Source organism: Ictalurus furcatus, chromosome 8, assembly GCF_023375685.1.
Source record: "Ictalurus furcatus strain D&B chromosome 8, Billie_1.0, whole genome shotgun sequence".
Taxonomy (NCBI): Eukaryota; Metazoa; Chordata; class Actinopteri; order Siluriformes; family Ictaluridae; genus Ictalurus; species Ictalurus furcatus.
This window is the reverse complement of record NC_071262.1, coordinates 31,047,802-31,067,801: the sequence shown is the minus strand read 5'-3', so window position 1 is coordinate 31,067,801 and position 20,000 is coordinate 31,047,802. Positions and strand designations below refer to the sequence as shown.

Sequence of the window (20,000 nt, the reverse complement as noted above, 5' to 3'; positions counted from 1 at the left end):
CGCCTTCTGACCAATCAGAACGCAGAACTCAGCAGCGTCGTGTTTCCTGCATGTTCTAGCGTCTAGTTCTAGTCCTGCTGGGAAAAGGCATTTTAGTCCCAAATCTCTAATGGTTTCCGTCAGATTCCTTCGATTGTTTGGTTATTATTAACTCCCACCAGAACCCACTTCCCAAAAGCAGCTCGTTCTTCATCGGGTTGCATAAATTAGATGAATGTGGAACAACACAGTTCATTAACACACCATTAGTGAGCACTAGAAACACATTAAAACCCATTAAGAACTGGAAATCTCTAATGGTTTCTAATGCTCACTTCAGGTTCTCATGTTCCTGGTTCTCAATTCCAAAACCCGAATGTTTTAATTTATAACGATCTCACGTCTCCGTCCCTCCGTCCCTCCGTCCTCTTTCTGCTGGTCTGATCCTCACCCCCGTCTTCAGCTTCGTCCTGCTCCTCTCTCGTGTTTCGACTCGAGTGAAGTTCGTTAAGAGAGAGTCAGATGAGGAATAACGACTTAAAACTAATTCCAAAGCTGTCAAAGCGAACGCTCTCCATGATAAACGTGATGAAGTTTTGAGTTTAAGTGCCAATTTGGCGTGTCTGAGATCTCATCGATGCTAAAAACCTGCCATGAGGAGAACTTTAACGTCCGCCGAGGACAGGGAAAGCGCTGAGGTCGTTTACAGCTGCTTTTCTTTCAGGGCCGCTCTGTAATAAACGCAATATATGAGAAACAGATGACTTCAGAGACCTGACTAATGAACCTGCATCCATTTCTGATTGCTTTTCTGTCTCCTTTTCCACCACAGATCATTTAGCACGGGGAATCTTTGCTCTGCTCTTCTCTTCTCCTCGGCTTGTTTTTGTTTTGGTTTTGGTTTTGTAAAATTAAAGTTCTTCAGCGATATTTACAGCTTTTCCGCTTCTGCAGATGATCACAGCGCGCTCCGCTACAGTACGGAACGCTACTTACAACAGCCACTGTGTTTATTTACAACAGCCACTGATGTCTCAGCAAGTCAAAATATAGGACTTCGAGTCTTTGTTAGACTGGGACACAAATATTAAACATTATTAATCCTATCTGTAGATTTTTTGTACTGACATCAAGCTGGAAACGGTCTGGATTATTCTTATTTTCGATGTGGATGATGTTATTTTTATAAATACAGTACATACAGCATAAAATCTCAAGTTAAAAGGCTTTTAAATCTATTTAACCGGCTGATGTGCATATTTCAGATACGTAACTTTACTTAAATTCCTTCAAATAACACGTGATATAAAATGAAACATGACGCACGCCCCAGTCCATGATCTTATTATATATAATATATATCTTATTATACCTTAAATATTATCACTAAAATACTTCAAAAGAGGTTGTTATTTTTGCATTTTTTGATGAATCGTTTACAACATTTACAATTTAAACATTAACTTCTCGTGCTTTTGCGTTATACATTAATTATGAAAGATTTCTATTTGAACTCTTTCACTAAACCCTGAACCTGTTCCCTGAACACACACACACACACACACACACACACACACACACACACACCACTATAAAACATGTGGAACGTTTCCCAACAGGAAGTTGCATCATCTGAATTTCCTGAAGATGACAGGAAGAAGAAAAGTGTAGTGTTATATATGAGCGATATTGTGGTACTGACTGACGAGGTCACTTGGAAAGCACGAGCCTGTTCCGTTACTTACAAGGTGAATGAAATTCATTCATTTACTTTCATTAAAATACATTTTAAGTAAATCATTACATTAATCTCATTATATCATTTGCTTTGATGCTAGGCATCCACATTTTTTTGTTGTTTTTTTTTTTTTTTTGCTAATTCGTATTAATAAATACTTCTTTAAGAGAAAAGCTTGTGAGATTGTTGCCTGAGACGTTGAACCCGTATTTAGAATCGTTAAATTCACGCGTTATTAAAATCAGTGTTCAAAATGTCAAGTTTCTGAGTTTCTGCAGCTAAAAGGCATCGCAGTGGTGGAAACGGCCTTACAAATGATTACTAAACAATAAGAGCATTTCTCAGATGAGATACACGTTCTGTATCGTGTAATAATAATAATAATAATAATAATAATAATAATAATAGTAATAATGATTAGTTTAAGTGTCAGTGTGAATTTACAGCGGAGTAAAGTGAGGGGTTTATTCTGTCAGACAGAACGTGTCTTTATCAGAGACATTGCTAAACTAAAGAAGCTTAGCAACTGTTCAATACTGCAGGAGATAAGACAAGGTGACATACAAGACAGGGAACATCTCATACACTGGTGACCTTCAGTGTGTGTGTGTGTGTGTGTGTGTGTGAGAATTGTGCACATATACAGTCAAGTCGGAAAGTCCGAGTGCACGACCAAAAATGTTTATATTTCATCGTTTATCAAACAGAAACCTTCAATTATATTGAAATGATTTATTTGTTAGACTCGTAGCTAAAGATGTAAACGCATCAGACGCCAAATACATCCTTATTCTTCCCTACCCTTCAGATGAACACACATTTATTATATTTATATATATATTTCTGTGTTTAAATCTAATATTTATCATAATATTTACAGATTTTTGACTTTAAGTATTGGACATTGAAGACTTACAAATAAAATAAAATACAAATAAAATAAGCAGGGACAAAAATGAACATTTTAAATAAAGTTTCGTTGAGTTTTCAGGCTGTTTTTAACATTAGGCTATACCACACAAAATAAAACAAAACCAGACACGAAAATGATAAAATTCTAATAAATGACTACTAATATTATTATTGTTATTATTATTGCCCCGTTTTTACGACATCAATCGTCAATCATGTTCGGGGGCGGGATCACTGGTCTTGAGGTCACTGGTTATTGAAAGAACAAGACCAGTGTGTGTGTGTGTGTGAGTGTGTGTGTGTATATATATGTGTGTGTGTGTGTGTGTGTGTGTGTGTGTGTGTATGTGTGTGTGTGTGTGTGTGTGAGTGTGTGTGAGTGTGTGTGTACGTGTGTGTATGTGTGTATGTGTATATATGCGTGTGTGTATGTGTGTATGTGTGTATATGTGTGTATGTATGTGTGTGTGTGTGTGTGTGTGTGCGTGTGCGTGTGTGTATGTATGTGTGTGTGTGTGTGTGTGTGTGTATATATGTGTGTGTATGTGTGTATGTGTGTGTGTGTGTGTGTGTGTGTGTGTGAGCTCAGGATTAAAGTTAATCAGACGTGACGCTGTTTAAATGTGTAAATGTTTCATCACTGATCCCTCTGGCTGCCGGTGAATTATCTTACGGTACTCGGTCGACACGGTCACGCTGTGAACTCCTCACATGGTTACAGCTTTAATGAGGACTTCACACGTCATGCATCGACTGAACTCGGACAGAATATCCAGCGTTTTGATTTTCTCACACGGATAACGTGGGAATGTCTGTTAAATAATGGATTGTGGAATAATCAGGACGCGGCTGGGGCGAGGAGAACGTCGTGTTAGTGTTTAATAAGTGATGAAATAAAGGCAGCTCTGGGTCGTGCGCTCGGTTTTTTATGAGACTCGCTGTATTAAACATCGATAGACAGAGTGTAAAGACGATGAACGTCATGCTTCAGGGGGAAACAGACGAGGAGGAACAGAGCCACATGCTCTCCTCCGTACACCACGACGTTTACCTCGATATCCTATCCAGTCTGCTCGTGTGAGGAAACATCCAGGGCAAAGAATTAAAAAAAAAGTACAGCTCTCCTCCGGGGGGAGAAACGAGCCGATACGCTGGTGTTAGCAAATATGACATTTCATGATATTTGCGTTGGTTATAAATCGAGAGTTTACAGGGAGAAGCGCAGGACTGAGGGAAAGAAACAGCTACGAATGATAATCACTCGTCTGTGGGTTAGTGCTGCATTACAACATTACATACACCAAGAAAAGAGTACATCATTAATCCAATCATTAAGGATACATTTCCAGTCCATACGTTCATTTCTCTTGGAAATATTGAGGAAGAAAAGGTGACAATATTACGAATGTAAAGAAGCAAGATGATTAAAGGAAGCACTTTACCTTTGATTTTACCGTCCAGGAAGTGAGCTAATAAGAGAGAGAGAGAAATAAATAAAAGTTCTGATTATTCAATAATCCATCATTTATTTACTACTGACTGAGACAGATTCAGCGTCTATCTGCGTGAGAAACCTGAATACCAAACCAAATCTAAAACCTACATTTCCCGTTATATATACGTGTGATTTCCAGGTGCTCATTGCTTATATTCCTAAAATGTAATAGGATTTTGTTATTAGCATTAGCGAACGAGGACGCGTCATTTTCTACATGCGCGTCACAAACCCCTGATTTCAGCAACAGATAAATTTCAGTTTTCTCATCCTGTGTGAATTAAGTACGACGCAATAAAGTGACAAATCCAAAGGATTGTGTCGGATGATTCCTCAGACCGATCCTCAGACCGATTCATCTTCTCCTGTCGTGTACGAGCTCGCGTTAAACGTGTACAGAGACGTGAGGGAGGAATATAAAGCTTGGAAGGAAGTAGCAGAGATGGCTGGTGTCTCTGGTGAGTGTGCGTTATCCTGCCTGAGTGTCGCAGTACAGCAAACGAGCTTCTGTTCATAGCAGGAAGAAACAAACTGAGCGAGGGGTGCCAATACTTTATCTTACCCGGGGGGGGGGGGGGGGGGGGGGGGGTGGGGGGGTGGGGGGGGGATCTATGTCCAGACTTTGTCAGACAACATTTAAATACCTCAAAATAAACCACAAAGTGTTGGTTTTCGGTATCTGGAGCTCAGACGGTGTCCCGTCTGCATATTTATGTTATTATTTATGCTGTTGCATGGACAGTGAACGTTGTATGTTATGTTTTATGAAACTCTGAAATGTTTTATTTTAATACGTTACATATTAAAATGCTACAGATTATATATCACATCTCCTGATAAATCTGTGAGGTTATCTCCTAAACTGTGCTGAACATTACGCTATCTAGGAAATCTGTGATCATTCTGTTCGACCAATCAGTGATCAGACCTGTTTCTAGCTCCGCCCACACGTCCAAATTCAGCACAGGTATTTAGTTACCGTACGATTCACTCAGGAACAGAAACAACGACAAAATAGTAATAACAATATTTATCTGTGTGTGTGAGTGTGTGTGTGTGTGTGAGTGTGTGAGTGTGTGTGTGTGTGTGTGTGTGAGTGTGTGTGTGTGTGAGAGTGTGTGTGCGTGCGTGTGTGTGTGTGTGTGAGAGTGTGTGTGTGTGTGTGTGCGTGTGTGAGTGTGTGTGTGTGTGTGAGTGTGAGTGTGTGTGTGTTGGACTCACCGATGTTACAGTGTTCTCCCGTCCAGCCTTGATGACACACACACTGACCTTCACTACACACACCATGTTCCCCACAGCGGTGTTTACACTCCTCCTGCTCACACCGAACCCCCGACCAGCCGTCTGTGCAGCGACACACACCCCCGACACACACACCGTGCGGCCCGCAGTCTGCAGCACACACCTCTGACGTCACAAACACACAATTCATTTTAATTCATTCATTAATAAAACTGCATCCTACACCCTATTCCCTAGAAATCTGGTGATTGGTGTGTGTTTCTCCCACCTACAATTCAGAGTGAATCTGATTGGCCGTGATTAGTACAGAACCGCGTAGAGTGAATCTGATTGGCTGTGATTAGTACAGAACCGCGTAGAGTGAATCTGATTGGCCGTGATTAGTACAGAACCGTGTAGAGTGAATCTGATTGGCCGTGATTAGTACAGAACCGTGTAGAGTGAATCTGATTGGCCGTGATTAGTACAGAACCGTGTAGAGTGAATCTGATTGGCCAGCATCACTATGGACACCAAGGAAAGACTACAGCGACACCAAAGAATTCCACGTTTTAGTCATTAGAAGAAAATAATGAACCTACAATAAAAAATAAGACTCAGTTTTTCAAAAACAGCTTGTATTGGACTTTTTTGAGTATAATATCAATCAGAAATGAAACAGAAAGTGATATTATTCCATTCCTCAGCGAGAGGGAATTTCTTCACCTTTATTTCAACCCACCGTTAAATTTTCACAGTTTTAGCTCTCAGCAACACGCCACAATTTTAAAATACCACGACCCTCGGAAATCATCTCTTCTTTATAAAGACACTGAAAACGCAGAAAGATGAGCCCGGTGACGGGTTCTCCTCCTGCTTTTCACAGCAGACCAAGATTTGGAAACAGGAATATAAATAGGAGCAATTTTCAAACGCGAACAACAACCTGAATGGAAGAGAATTAAGTTAATGACCCCCAGTGTTCGAGAAGTCTTTACACACTCTTACACTCTTAGTTCTTCTTTCGATTGTGAGCCCTTGAAAGCTCAGAGTCTCTCTGTAGAATATTAAAAACTGCTGAGAAAACAGGAGCAAATCATTCAATCTATTCTTTTAAAAGGAGGCCGTCGTTTCTACATTAGTCAAAATAATCAATGTTTCATTAGCCGCAAGGTGTTTATCTGGTTTTAGCACTTCCAGGTCTCGGCAGGAGGCGGGTCGATCCACACAGCACGTACATTAATTAAGGTTTATTTAATAGAGGTGAAGGTAATGAAGAGACAAAGATCCCACTGGTTCTGCAGGAGGAGTCCCACGGCACACGCCGAGAGATTTAAAGCAATCGTTTGGTAAAAATTTTAATAATAAAATCAATAAATACACATGTAGAACATGCCTCTTACATCAGACACCGAACAGGTCAAGCTCAATCAATTCTCCTTTTACTTCCAAATGATCTGTTTACGTTTTTATTCGAAATCCCACATTTAAAATGTATAAACTCTTACCTGTGGAGCAGTTTGGGCCGGTCCAGCTGGGTTCGCATTCACACGCCTTGTTCTCAAAAATCCCTCGACCAGAGCAGTGCTCGGGACAAACAGACACCTCGGATTCACATCTGGATCCGGTCCATTCCGGAAAACAGTGACACCGACCGTGAAGACAAGAGCCGTGATCCGAACAGGACGGGTCCACGCAGTCCACTGCAGAAAGATATAAATAGATCAAAGGATTAGTCAACTGTGGAGTTTGAGTCCAAGTATGAGTTTTATTTGGTGTTTAGAGCAGTGATAAAGTTCTAGGGAGATTCTATTAGGAGAACATCTCCCATCAGAAATGGTCCTGAAGTGAGTGCGCAAAAAAAACTGTTCATCGGCGTTCGACTGAAAATCATAATCAAGCTGACAAAAAGCTGGAATCTAGCACCTGAAAGGGTTCTCCGGTTCTTTAGAAACATATTGATGTTACAAAGAACCTTAAATAAAGGTACAGTAAACAACAAGGTTATGATCCTGAAGGGTTTATGTTCTTGAGCTCTAAGGGACTCTTTGGAACAGGACAGAACCTTTTTTCAAGTAGAAATGGAACCGCTCACATCACAGGAATTCCCACATTCTTCAGGGGTTCTGCGGAGAGCTTAGAGCTTTCAACTTAACTGTAAGCATTTTAACATGTGTCGTGTGGAAATCTGCTCCTCGACATCTGGAGAACGCCATCTGTAGATCAGAACCACTGGGAGAACCTGTATCCCGGGCCTACAAGCACCTCCAGTCAAAGCTCCTTTTCAACTGTGCACAAGAACATTTTCCCTCTAAATAATGAATGAATGAATGAATGCATGCAGATTCTCACTGATGCCGAAATCATCATTACTGCATTACATGAATAAATAAATAAAATAATTCCACATCTGGTAAACTCTCATATTAAATTAGACCAGATCTGACAGTTAATAAATTTAAATGCAGCACATTTAGACGCATTAGAGTCCTGCTGCTTAATCGCACAATGTTTAGATGAAGACACAAGACAATATTTGGATGTAAAACGTGAGGGGCGCAAGGCGGCTTAGTGGTTATCACGTCTGCCTCGCACCTCCAGGGAGGGGGCTCGAGTACTGCCTCCTCCCTGCGTGCACGGAGCCTGCATGTTCTCCCCGTGCGTCTGGGGTCTCCTCCAGGAAGTCACTGCTGCTTTGATCTTGTGCTTGGGATCAGTGTCCTGCTGAGAGGTGAATTTCCTCCCAAGCTTCAGTTTGTTTTGGCCGACTGAAGCAGTATATCTCTATATCTCAGCATGCAGCCGCCTCTGATGGGTCCTCGAGTGAGGCCCTGAACCTTCAACTATTCAGTTGTTTATATTTTGCTCCATCCATTCTTCCTTAAATTCTAACAAGACGCCCGGTCCCTGTTGATGAGACGCATCCCCACAGCATGATGCTGCCACCACCATGCTTCACTGTAGGATGGAAACTTTCAGGTTTTTATGGCTTCTTTCTTGCCCCCCTCCCATACAAGCCAGTGTTCTTCAGTGCTCTCGATATGGTTGACAGGTGCACCATTACTCCACTCCCACACTCTGAACTGGAGTGATGTTGGCTTCTCTGTGGCTTCTGTCACAAGTCTCCTTCTTGTTTGTTTGAGTTTTGTGGCCTTTTCTTGCGAGTGCCTGGGTGTGATTATTGATCCAGCTGTGCTCCTGGGATATCCAAACACCTGGATATTATTTTCTACCCTTTCCCTAATCTATGCATTTCCGTTCTTTTTTCCGGAGCCGCCGTAGAACGCTCTGTGGACTTCATTTTCCTTCAGATTCACAGCCTGACCGATGAGCCGTCAGCAGTGAGGCTTTCATCCAGAAAATGGGACAAGAAGCGTTAAGGATTCGGGTCAGGTAATCGTGTCCTCGTTCGCCCGATTTATTTAAACCGGGAGCTTCCACGGTGCAAGACATTTCAGTTTTTTATTTTTCTTAAAAATATTTCCCAACATAAATCCAACGCCACCTTAAAAGAATGGATTTTGCGTTTCAGTGTATCAGTACGAGAGAGCCGGTCATGCTGCGAGGCTCCGTATGTTATAGGACATTTATGAAATGTAAATCTGAGGGACGGTTTACAAACACAGTACTGCACAAACGTCTTATCGTATAAAACAAACAATAAACAGCGCTAAACAGTAAATGAACTTCACCGGGTGTGTCCGAGTCACTGTTTCTAATGAAATCAGCTGTAACGGTTTCCTGCGCGTTAGAGAACCGGACACAGTTCTTCTCCAGACTCTGGTTCTCACTTTGCTTATAAATTTATTACATTAGGGAAAAAATCAACTCAAATATTCACGATCAACTCAAACAATTACAATCTTCTCAGTTAAAGGCCGAGTTCCAGTAAACACAATCGGCTCGAGTTATTCCTGATGAAGTCGAATAAACACCTTCGACTCAAATAACAACGAACACGATGGACTCGGATGTTCATCATCGGCTCATCGCGAACAGAAAGAAATTACGGACGTATTAACGGCAGACGATTCGTGAAATTTAAAGAGGTTGCTGAGTTTTATACGGGTGTAAAATGTAAAGTGGCGCTCTTTATCACGGCTTCTCTCTAACGACTTTCCTGAGCGCTCCTCTGGTCTTTTAGCCTTTTATTTCCTGCTTTGCGATTTATCTCTCGTTGGTTCTCTCCTCTGCTCGATCTGATCGACTGTACCGCATCGATCCCGTCTTCACTCGGGTCGGACTCTTTAGACGTGTGTGTCGGGGTCACGGGAGTGCCGTGTTATTGAGTGGAGTGAGGAATTCACCTTGAGACTCGGCTGGATCGGGTCTGACCTCTCATTTAGAGACTCGACACGCTCTTTTCTCTTCCTTTGTTATCGCTCACGCTGAGGACTGCGACTCAATAAAAGTCGTCTTGTTTCTGTTCGATACTGAGGAATGCGGCGTCTCACAGGCTCAGGACTTCCTTTTACGCTTTATTGATCTATTAAACTCCTGGGACTCGTTCATTCTGAGCTACAATATCGTCCCACAATGGAGAAGTCACACGTCAGTCTGAGTTTAACGTTTAGAGCGTGACTGAAATCCGAGTTGGAGTTTTTGTCCCTGTCTCTTTACGGTTATGTTACAGACACCACTCTGATAATAAATCTCTCGTTTAAACCGATTGAAACAGTTTTGATGACTCGTCCTGTACTGATCCTGCGTTCGACCAATTAAACGCTCTTTAGATTGTATATGCCCTGCCTCCAGGGGCGTGTCCCGCGCCACAGTAGCAGCTCATTAGCGGTAAATATGGAAAAACAGAGTCTTTATTGAGTTTATTCATGTGGAAGAGGGCGGAGTTTATGTGAGCTGGTGGTCATGTGACTTTTCAGAGGAGTGTTTTACCGACTCCGATGTCAGAACGTGGAATGAGAATTCAGTTCACTGAGCTACTGTGAGGTGTGTTCAGATTGGGCGGGGGCGTGGCCTGTTCCTGACTTCCTGTTTTGAAAGGAAATACATCAACATACGGAATGGAATCACACCTCTCTAGACATTTCATGTGGAGTTTAACTTTTTATTTTAATACAGTTTAATCGTCAAAGTCACGCTGTCTTAAAGAAAGAATCTGTAACCATGGAAACGGAGCTAAACATTTGTGTGTGTTACCTTTTTTACATTTTATTTCTCCTCTTATTGACTCAGAACCACCTGCGCTGGACCGGTCCGGTCCGGATCACAGAAATACGAAAGCTGATGAAACTTTTCACTCACCCACGTCGCAGTTGTCGCCTTTGTATCCACGGTTGCACACACACACTCCGGACACACACACGCCGTGACCCGAACACTGGGCATCCACACACTGAGCGATGGGGACGTCACACTCCGTCCCCTTCCAGCCGCTGTAGCAGTGACAGCGCCCCCTGCTGTAATCTCCATTACCACTGCACAATACAGGGCAGGCAGCTGAGAAACACACACACACACACACACACACACATAGTACAGTGATTATTTTCCTATAGCAGCATGTCTGTAAATGTTTTATCCCTCCAAGTGTTTACAATTTTTTATTCATTAAAGAACGTCATTTTTTATCCATTTATAGTTTCACTGAATGTTCTGTGAAACGAGTTCGTTCCTGTTCTCACGTACGTTATAGCAGTGACACTGGAGACTCCTTCCTTACACGCTACATAAATGTCTTCTTACAGAAAACTTTTTCAATCTGTTTACGTGGAGCGTTCACTGTACAAGTCCCCGTTACTATGGAAACAATATCGTATTAGAACGAGCGCACTAATATAAACCAATCAGAATCCAGCAGTTGAGCTGTGATGGACCGGAATAGAGCAGGAATGTCGTGTTGCTTGATTGGATTCAGGAAGTTGGACACTGAGGTGCGACGATGCTGCGAACAATGCGACAGATTAAAAGAGGAAATATTCAGGAAGTTTATACAGCTGCTAAAGGACAGGACTGCGATGGCGGTTAATTACTCCATTTATCACGGCGTGACATTGTGTTAATGCACGGAGACAGTGTGTAGATGCGTTCTGCTTTGGCCTGGACTCCAGAGTCAGATTATGAGGAAGATAATCTGTTTTGGCAAATGACTTCAAATAACGTCACTTTACTGCAGAATAATAAAGCCGGAGGTTAAAGTGTCCTTGAGCCGATGACATCACACAGTCGCGTCCAATAAGAAACGTTTCTCTTCCTTCGGCTGTCAAACTCCGATCCAAACATTTCACTTCGTTTAGTCTTTTATTCTTCATATCGGAATCAGCTCGTTAAAATTTACCAATATTATAGCAAAAAATGCTCAAACAAGTTATTAAATTAAAATATTAAATATGCACTAATTTACACATCAGAAATATCTGTTTTCACTGGAATCACACACAATGGCCAGACTTCAGTTCATCAAAAATGTTAAAGTCTGGCTTTAAGGTGTTTTTAATATATATATATACACACACACACACACACACACACACATTGCCCTCCATTAATATTGGCACCCTTTGTGAATATGAGCAAAGAAGGCTGTGAAAATTTGTCTTTATTGTTTAACCTTCTGATCTTTTGTTTACAAAAATCACAAAAATAATCTGCTCTCAAGGAAATCAAACAATTGCAATGTTCTTCTTTGTTAAATATAGGTGTGCAACAATTATCGGCAATGGCAATTTTAGTCAGTACTTTGTGCTAGCTCCCTCTGCCAAGATAACAGCTCTGAGTCTTCTCCTATAACGCCTGATGAGGTTGGAGAATACATGGTGAGGGATCTGAGAGCGTTCCTCCATACAGAACCTCTCCAGATCCTTCACATTTGGAGGTCCACGCTGGTGGACTCTCCTCTTCAGTTCACCCCACAGGTTCTCTATGGGGTTCAGGTCAGGGGACTGGGATGGTCATGGCAGGACCTTGATTTTGTGGTCAGTAAACCATTTCTGTGTTGATTTTGATGATGTTTTGGATCATTGTCCTGCTGGAAGATCCAACCACGGCCCATTTGAATCTTTCTGCAGAGGCAGTCAGGTTTTCATTTAATATCTGTTGATATTTGATGGAGTCCATGATGCCATGTATCCTAACAAAATGTCCAGGTCCTCTGGCAGAAAAACAGCCCAAAACATTAAAGATCCACCTCCATATTTAACCGTGGGCATGAGGTACTTTTCCATATGGCTACCTCTCTGTGTGCTCCAAAACCTCCTCTGGTGTTTATTACCAAAAAGCTCTATTCTGGTTTCATCTGCCCATAGACCCCGATCCCATTTGAAGTTCCAGTAGTGTCTGGCACACTGAAGACGCTCGAGTTTGTTTTTGGATGAGAGCAGAGGCTTTTTTCTTCAAACCCTTCCAAACAGCTTGTGGTGATGTAGGTGACTTCAGATTGTAGTTTTGGAGACTTTCTGACCCCAAGACACAACTAACTTCTGCAGTTCTCCAGCTGTGATCCTTGGAGATGTTTTATCCACTCGAACCGTCCTCTTCACAGTGCGTTGAGACGATATAGACACACGTCCAATTCCAGGTCCATTCATAACATTTCCAGTGGACTGGAACTTCTTAGTTATTGCCCTGATGGGGGAAATGGGCATTTTCAATGCTTGTACTATTTTCTTATAGCCACGCCCCATTGTGTGAAGCTCAACAACCTTTTGCTGCACATCACAGCTATATTCCTCGCTCTTACCCACTGTTATGAATGACTAAGGGAACTTGGCCTGTGTGTTACCTCATATTTATACCCCTGTGAAACAGGAAGTCACGGTTGAACAATTTCCTGTTCCTAGTCACCACATAATGTAAAATATCAATGGGAATATACGTCAAATATAATTTTCTCATATGAATTCATGGGGGTCACAATAATTGTTGCACACCTATATTTAAGAAAGTTATTTTTTTGGATAAACCGGTGTTGTCTGTAATTGTTTGATCTCCATGAGAGCAGAGTATTTTTGTACAAAAGGTTAAACAATAAAGACAGTTTTTCACAGCCTTCTTTGCTCATATTTACCAAGGGTGCCAATATTAATCTTGCATTAAGTAATCTGCCAATAAATAAACATCTCAGGAAAAAGATGATTACCTGTTTCTTTTTCATACTGAAGAAATATTAAAGTAATTAGATTAAACTGATGGAGTAAAATCCGAACTTGTGCCCAGTCTGATTCCGTCAGACGTTAATACGTGATTAAATAAACCTCGGTAATAAACTGTAGATTAGATCATTTTACCCTGAGAGCAGTACGGCCCGAGGAATCCTGGGAAACAGCGACAGGCACCGGATACACACTCTCCGTTTCCGAAGCAGTTGTGTGGACACTCCATTACTGAATCTGGAACACGGAAATGCGGAGAGGAGTCAGCGTGCCGGGGTGAAGGTGACAGGAAAAGGAATGACATCACCGGTAGATTTAACACTTTACTTTCAGAAAACACAACAAATGTACAGAAAGCTGAGTCACCGAGTCACTGTTACTGCACAAGTGTGGATTATTTCCCTCTAGCAGCGCGTCCCCAAGTGTTTTATTCCTCTTACACCACAGCGACTCACCTACAACTCCAATTATTATTTATTACATATTCTCTCTCTCTCTATTCTCTCTCTCTCTATTCTCTCTTTATTCTCTCTCTCTCTATTCTCTCTCTCTCTATTCTCTCTTTATTCTCTCTCTCTCTCTTTATTCTCTCTCTCTCTATTCTCTCTCTCTCTCTATTCTCTCTTTATTCTCTCTCTCTATTCTCTCTCTCTCTATTCTCTCTTTATTCTCTCTCTCTCTATTCTCTCTCTCTCTATTCTCTCTTTATTCTCTCTCTCTCTCTTTATTCTCTCTCTCTCTATTCTCTCTCTCTCTCTATTCTCTCTTTATTCTCTCTCTCTATTCTCTCTCTCTATTCTCTCTCTTTATTCTCTCTCTATTCTCTCTCTCTTTATTCTCTCTCTCTCTTTATTCTCTCTCTCTATTCTCTCTCTCTTTATTCTCTCTCTCTATTCTCTCTCTCTATTCTCTCTCTCTCTTTATTCTCGCTCTCTCTCTCTTTATTCTCTCTCTCTTTATTCTCTCTCTTTATTCTCTCTCTCTATTCTCTCTTTATTCTCTCTTTATTCTCTCTCTATTCTCTCTCTATTCTCTCTCTCTCTTTATTCTCTCTCTCTATTCTCTCTCTATTCTCTCTCTCTTTATTCTCTCTCTCTTTATTCTCTCTCTATTCTCTCTCTCTCTATTCTCTCTTTATTCTCTCTTTATTCTCTCTCTCTATTCTCTCTTTATTCTCTCTCTATTCTCTCTCTCTTTATACTCTCTCTCTCTTTATTCTCTCTCTCTATTCTCTCTCTCTTTATTCTCTCTCTCTATTCTCTCTCTCTATTCTCTCTCTCTCTTTATTCTCGCTCTCTCTATTCTCTCTCTCTTTATTCTCTCTCTCTTTATTCTCTCTCTCTTTATTCTCTCTCTATTCTCTCTCTCTATTCTCTCTTTATTCTCTCTTTATTCTCTCTCTCTATTCTCTCTCTCTCTTTATTCTCGCTCTCTCTATTCTCTCTCTCTCTTTATTCTCTCTCTCTTTATTCTCTCTCTATTCTCTCTCTCTATTCTCTCTTTATTCTCTCTTTATTCTCTCTCTCTATTCTCTCTTTATTCTCTCTTTATTCTCTCTCTATTCTCTCTCTCTTTATTCTCTCTCTCTTTATTCTCTCTCTCTATTCTCTCTCTTTATTCTCTCTCTCTATTCTCTCTTTATTCTCTCTCTATTCTCTCTCTCTTTATTCTCTCTCTCTTTATTCTCTCTCTCTATTCTCTCTTTATTCTCTCTCTATTCTCTCTCTCTTTATTCTCTCTCTATTCTCTCTCTCTTTATTCTCTCTCTCTCTTTATTCTCTCTCTCTATTCTCTCTCTATTCTCTCTCTCTTTATTCTCTCTCTCTTTATTCTCTCTCTTTATTCTCTCTCTATTCTCTCTCTCTTTATTCTCTCTCTCTCTTTATTCTCTCTCTCTATTCTCTCTCTATTCTCTCTCTCTTTATTCTCTCTCTCTTTATTCTCTCTCTATTCTCCCTCTCTTTATTCTCTCTCTCTTTATTCTCTCTCTCTATTCTCTCTCTCTCTTTATTCTCTCTCTCTTTATTCTCTCTCTCTATTCTCTCTCTTTATTCTCTCTTTATTCTCTCTCTTCATGTTAATAAGAGAAAAATCGCAGCTTGTCGTGTTACAGAGAAACCGTAAAGAAGCGTAAACTCCTCTGTCCTGAAGACGAGGGAAAATGAACTCCTTCTGAACAGAACCAGAACCAGAACCAGAACCAGAGCGCGGCGGTGTTTTAGAAAACCGCAGACTGTACGCGGTGATCATGACGGACAGAAAACCACCAGCATTTTCATAAGGCCTATAAACCCGCATGTCTACGAACAGCTGAATGGAGACAGATCTGGGTTTCACAACAGGAGTGATATTGTTTGGTAAACACAAGCAACTGTTCATCACTCAATAAATCGATACGTTTATATTATTAGGTGCAGAACAGCCGGAGGCAAAAAGAGCATCTGTTCCCCCGCAAGTTTATTGATTGGCAGCAGCTCGGAGTGTGTTATTCTCCTCATCACGAGCCCCTGTGGCACGTCGAGCTGTCGAACAATCAGGAACTTTTTCATCTGACACGGACAAACACAAACAAATATAGATCTAGGAACACTTCCTAAAATCATTTCATCACAGTTTCACCTGTAAATGTTGAGTTCTCCCTTAAATACTACAATAAAACGTGTCATCGTGTTTGATCTGCGTAAATCACACGCAGGAAAAGCGTGTATATACTTATATCCAGACGTATAGTGAGGAATATCATCATCATCATCATCATCATCATCATCATCATTCACAGCATGGATCAAAACAAACACACACGGGTACATAGAATAATAAATCATAAACAAACACGATGAGCAAACAAGAAAGGCTTGCAACTTTCATTACAAAAAACGCTGCATTTTGTAAAAATAAATAAATAAATAAATAAATAAAAAGATGCAGGAAGCCGATAACAAGACGAGACTGGAGACAGAATTAAAGTAGAAAATTAAACAAAAACAAAAGCACACGTTTGTTATCGTGACAGCCTTGATGTGAAACGAGGAGGTACACACTGACAGAATTAAAAAAATACAATTACAGTTGTAACACAAAATAATGTTGATTATCTCATCCATATCCGGCTGCCTGATCACAGCCACACCTCATCCATATCCGGCTGCCTGATCACAGCCACACCTCATCCATATCCGGCTGCCTGATCACAGCCACGCCTCATCCATATCCGGCTGCCTGATCACAGCCACGCCTCATCCATATCCGGCTGCCTGATCACAGCCACGCCTCATCCATATCCGGCTGCCTGATCACAGCCACGCCTCATCCATATCCGGCTGCCTGATCACAGCCACGCCTCATCCATATCCGGCTGCCTGATCACAGCCACGTCTCATCCATATCCGGCTGCCTGATCACAGCCACGTCTCATCCATATCCGGCTGCCTGATCACAGCCACGTCTCATCCATATCCGGCTGCCTGATCACAGCCACGCCTCATCCATATCCGGCTGCCTGATCACAGCCACGTCTCATCCATATCCGGCTGCCTGATCACAGCCACGTCTCATCCATATCCGGCTGCCTGATCACAGCCACACCTCATCCATATCCGGCTGCCTGATCACAGCCACGTCTCATCCATATCCGGCTGCCTGATCACAGCCACGCCTCATCCATATCCGGCTGCCTGATCACAGCCACGTCTCATCCATACTCACCCAGAACCGTAGTGTTGTATGAGACAGGTTCCAGATTTAGTCCATCGTTATAAAAAGCGAGATGCCAAACTCCAGCATGAAGATACTGAATAAATCCAGCACAGTGAACGCTGACCGGGCTCTCCATGCCGTCCCTGACCTCCGCATCCCGGGAAATCAGACGGCTGCCGTCGAGCAGCTCCACAAAGTCATACTGAAACACAAAACAGAGTTCACACACTAAACACTAAACATCCTAAATCTATTCCGTCCAGATGTGTTAAATAACTGTGTGATGAGATGATTTAAACAACACGAACTGAACATCGAGTCATTCTAGTTTCACTGCCAGCTTTGTATGCATGTGTGTGTTACCTGTGTGTGTGAGGGTGGGAGTCCTTTCCTCCCGTACACTCCTATCAGAGCGTTCTTCTGGATGGAGATGTTGAACTTGAGAAACTGTGACTGCTCCAGGATGACGTTACACCTCCAGAAAAGCCCTGGGACGACCGAGGAACTCACCTGCTGCCCCACCTGCACCTGCCCCGAGTCCTGCCCAGGGTCAGTCCTGCCTGTAACACACACACACACACACACACACACACACACACACCCGTTGTGAGTTAGTGATAAGCGGCAGATGAATGCATTTCGTCTTTCTTTTTGTGTTTAATTATATTCTATTTTATTTCATTTATGTATAAAATGTATACTTTAACTTCTTGCCTGTTTATTATTATTATTATTATTATTATTATTATTATTATTATTATTAATTATCCACAGTCATGTTTTTTCACTCTTGAAAATGAGATTAATTTTAAAATGTAATAATTTTTTAAGTGAATCTAAATATTAAAAATATTATGAAGATCTCAAATGAAAGTCTTACAGCAACACTGTTGTGTTTTTCCCTCTCTTTTTATCTTCCTCACTCAGGTTACATCTTTCACTGTAAACATCTAAATATAAACAACAACAACCGGACCCAGTCTTTAATGAGAAATAACTGTAACAGGAAGTGTGTTTCTTCCACTCCGAGTTATCCTGAAGCCCGAGTCTGTTAGACGGAGGAGAAGCGGAGGAGAAGATAAGGAGCGGGCGTGGAGTGGGCGTGGAGTGGGCGTGGTCACGGATCAGCCGGATGAAACAGTCAGAAGCGTTATTTAAAGGACTGTACGGATGTTTAAAGCGTGCAGCGTGAGCTCCTGAGAGCAGACGGACGCTGGTGATCACAGGTCACAGGTGGCCGTCTGCGTTAAATTAATGATGTCTGAAATCACTCTCCACTGAAGATCAGACCAGATCAGACTCTTCACTAAAGATCAGACGAGAATGTAAAAGCACTCGTGACGCAAAGCGCATACTTCACGCTGAAATATAAGTGTGTTAAAGGGGGCGTGGCCTCACATAAAAACCAAACACTTCACTGTACGGCTCGGTAAAACGTGCGATTCAGACCTGACGTGTATACTGGCGTGTATACTGACGTGTATACTGAGGTGTTTACTGGCGTGTATACTGACGTGTTTACTGACGTGTATACTGACGTGTATACTGACATGCTTACTGACGTGTATACTGACGTGTTTACTGACGTGTATACTGACGTGTATACTGACATGCTTACTGACGTGTATACTGACGTGTTTACTGACGTGTTTACTGACGTGTATACTGACGTGTATACTGACATGCTTACTGACGTGTATACTGACGTGTTTACTGACGTGTATACTGACGTGTATACTGACATGCTTACTGACGTGTATACTGACGTGTTTACTGACGTGTATACTGACGTGTATACTGACATGCTTACTGACGTGTATACTGACGTGTTTACTGACGTGTATACTGACGTGTTTACTGGCGTGTATACTGACGTGTTTACTGACGTGTATACTGACGTGTATACTGACATGCTTACTGACGTGTATACTGACGTGTTTACTGACGTGAGTAAAATGATTTCAGTCACCGTGTGGTGGGTAAATAAACAGAAAAAAGAGCAGAAAGAAAAAAGGCACAGAGACGTGGACACTTGGACTCAAGCACAAATTCCAGACTGGATGAATATGCAAATAGGAAACTCCCACCAAACACACATGCCCCGCCCACTTCCCCTTTTTATACAAGTAGTCCAGAACGAAAGCAGCATACAAACAGGAGTCACATTCTGTCTCTCATTTTCACTTTTATTCCTCCACTTTTCCTTTGTTTCTTTTTTCCTCCTATCTTTCTGAAGGTTTATTTATTTATTTATTTATTTTAATTATCTGCAGTTTCTTCCATTCGTCCATTCATTGTTTTTTTTTTATTCTTTCTTTCTTCTGTCCTTCTCTGTTTCTTTCCCTCTCCTTTTCCCATCCTCCTTTCATTATTTTTTGTTTTTTTCTCTTCTCTGTCTTTTATACCTCCGTATTTCCTTTCTCCGTTTCTTTTTCCTCTTTTATCTTTCTTCACATTATTCTCACGTTTTCTTTTCAGTTTCCTTCATTCTTCACTCTTTCGTTCATTCTTTGCATTTTATTTTTTCAGTCTTTCTTCCTCTCTTTTGTTATTCCTTCTGCATTCTTTCTTCCTCTATTGAATTCTATTTCTCTCTTCATCCCTCTCTTCCTTCTTTCCTAGTTCCTATGGTCAAGTAGTATGTGTTCATATATCTATAGTACATGAGTCCTACATGATCAGAAGTTTTGGCCCCCCTCTGCGAACACTCTGCGTGTGCTTCACTGCTTTCAGGTGGAGTTCTCTGGACACTGAGCAGATCTGACCCAAAACCTCTTTTTACAAATAAAATTCTCTGCATTTTGCTTTTCCTTTTAGATCGTCGTCTTATTTTACAGCCGCATTTCATTAA

At 41.4% G+C, this 20,000-nt stretch overlaps 1 protein-coding gene across 1 annotated transcript in view; it reads right to left on the bottom strand.

The window, feature by feature from the left end:
• The window catches only part of LOC128612059 (teneurin-3-like), a 63,650-nt gene that overhangs the window by 34,337 nt on the left and 9,313 nt on the right, over positions 1–20,000 (bottom strand). Inside the window, exons 4-10 of the mRNA XM_053631963.1 lie at positions 18,148–18,345; positions 17,513–17,796; positions 17,159–17,351; positions 13,589–13,690; positions 10,608–10,802; positions 6,854–7,048; positions 5,346–5,531 (exon numbers count right to left, since the gene is read on the bottom strand). Coding sequence (XP_053487938.1) covers positions 5,346–5,531; positions 6,854–7,048; positions 10,608–10,802; positions 13,589–13,690; positions 17,159–17,351; positions 17,513–17,796; positions 18,148–18,345 — 1,353 coding nt within the window. The remainder of the gene's footprint in view (positions 1–5,345; positions 5,532–6,853; positions 7,049–10,607; positions 10,803–13,588; positions 13,691–17,158; positions 17,352–17,512; positions 17,797–18,147; positions 18,346–20,000) is intronic.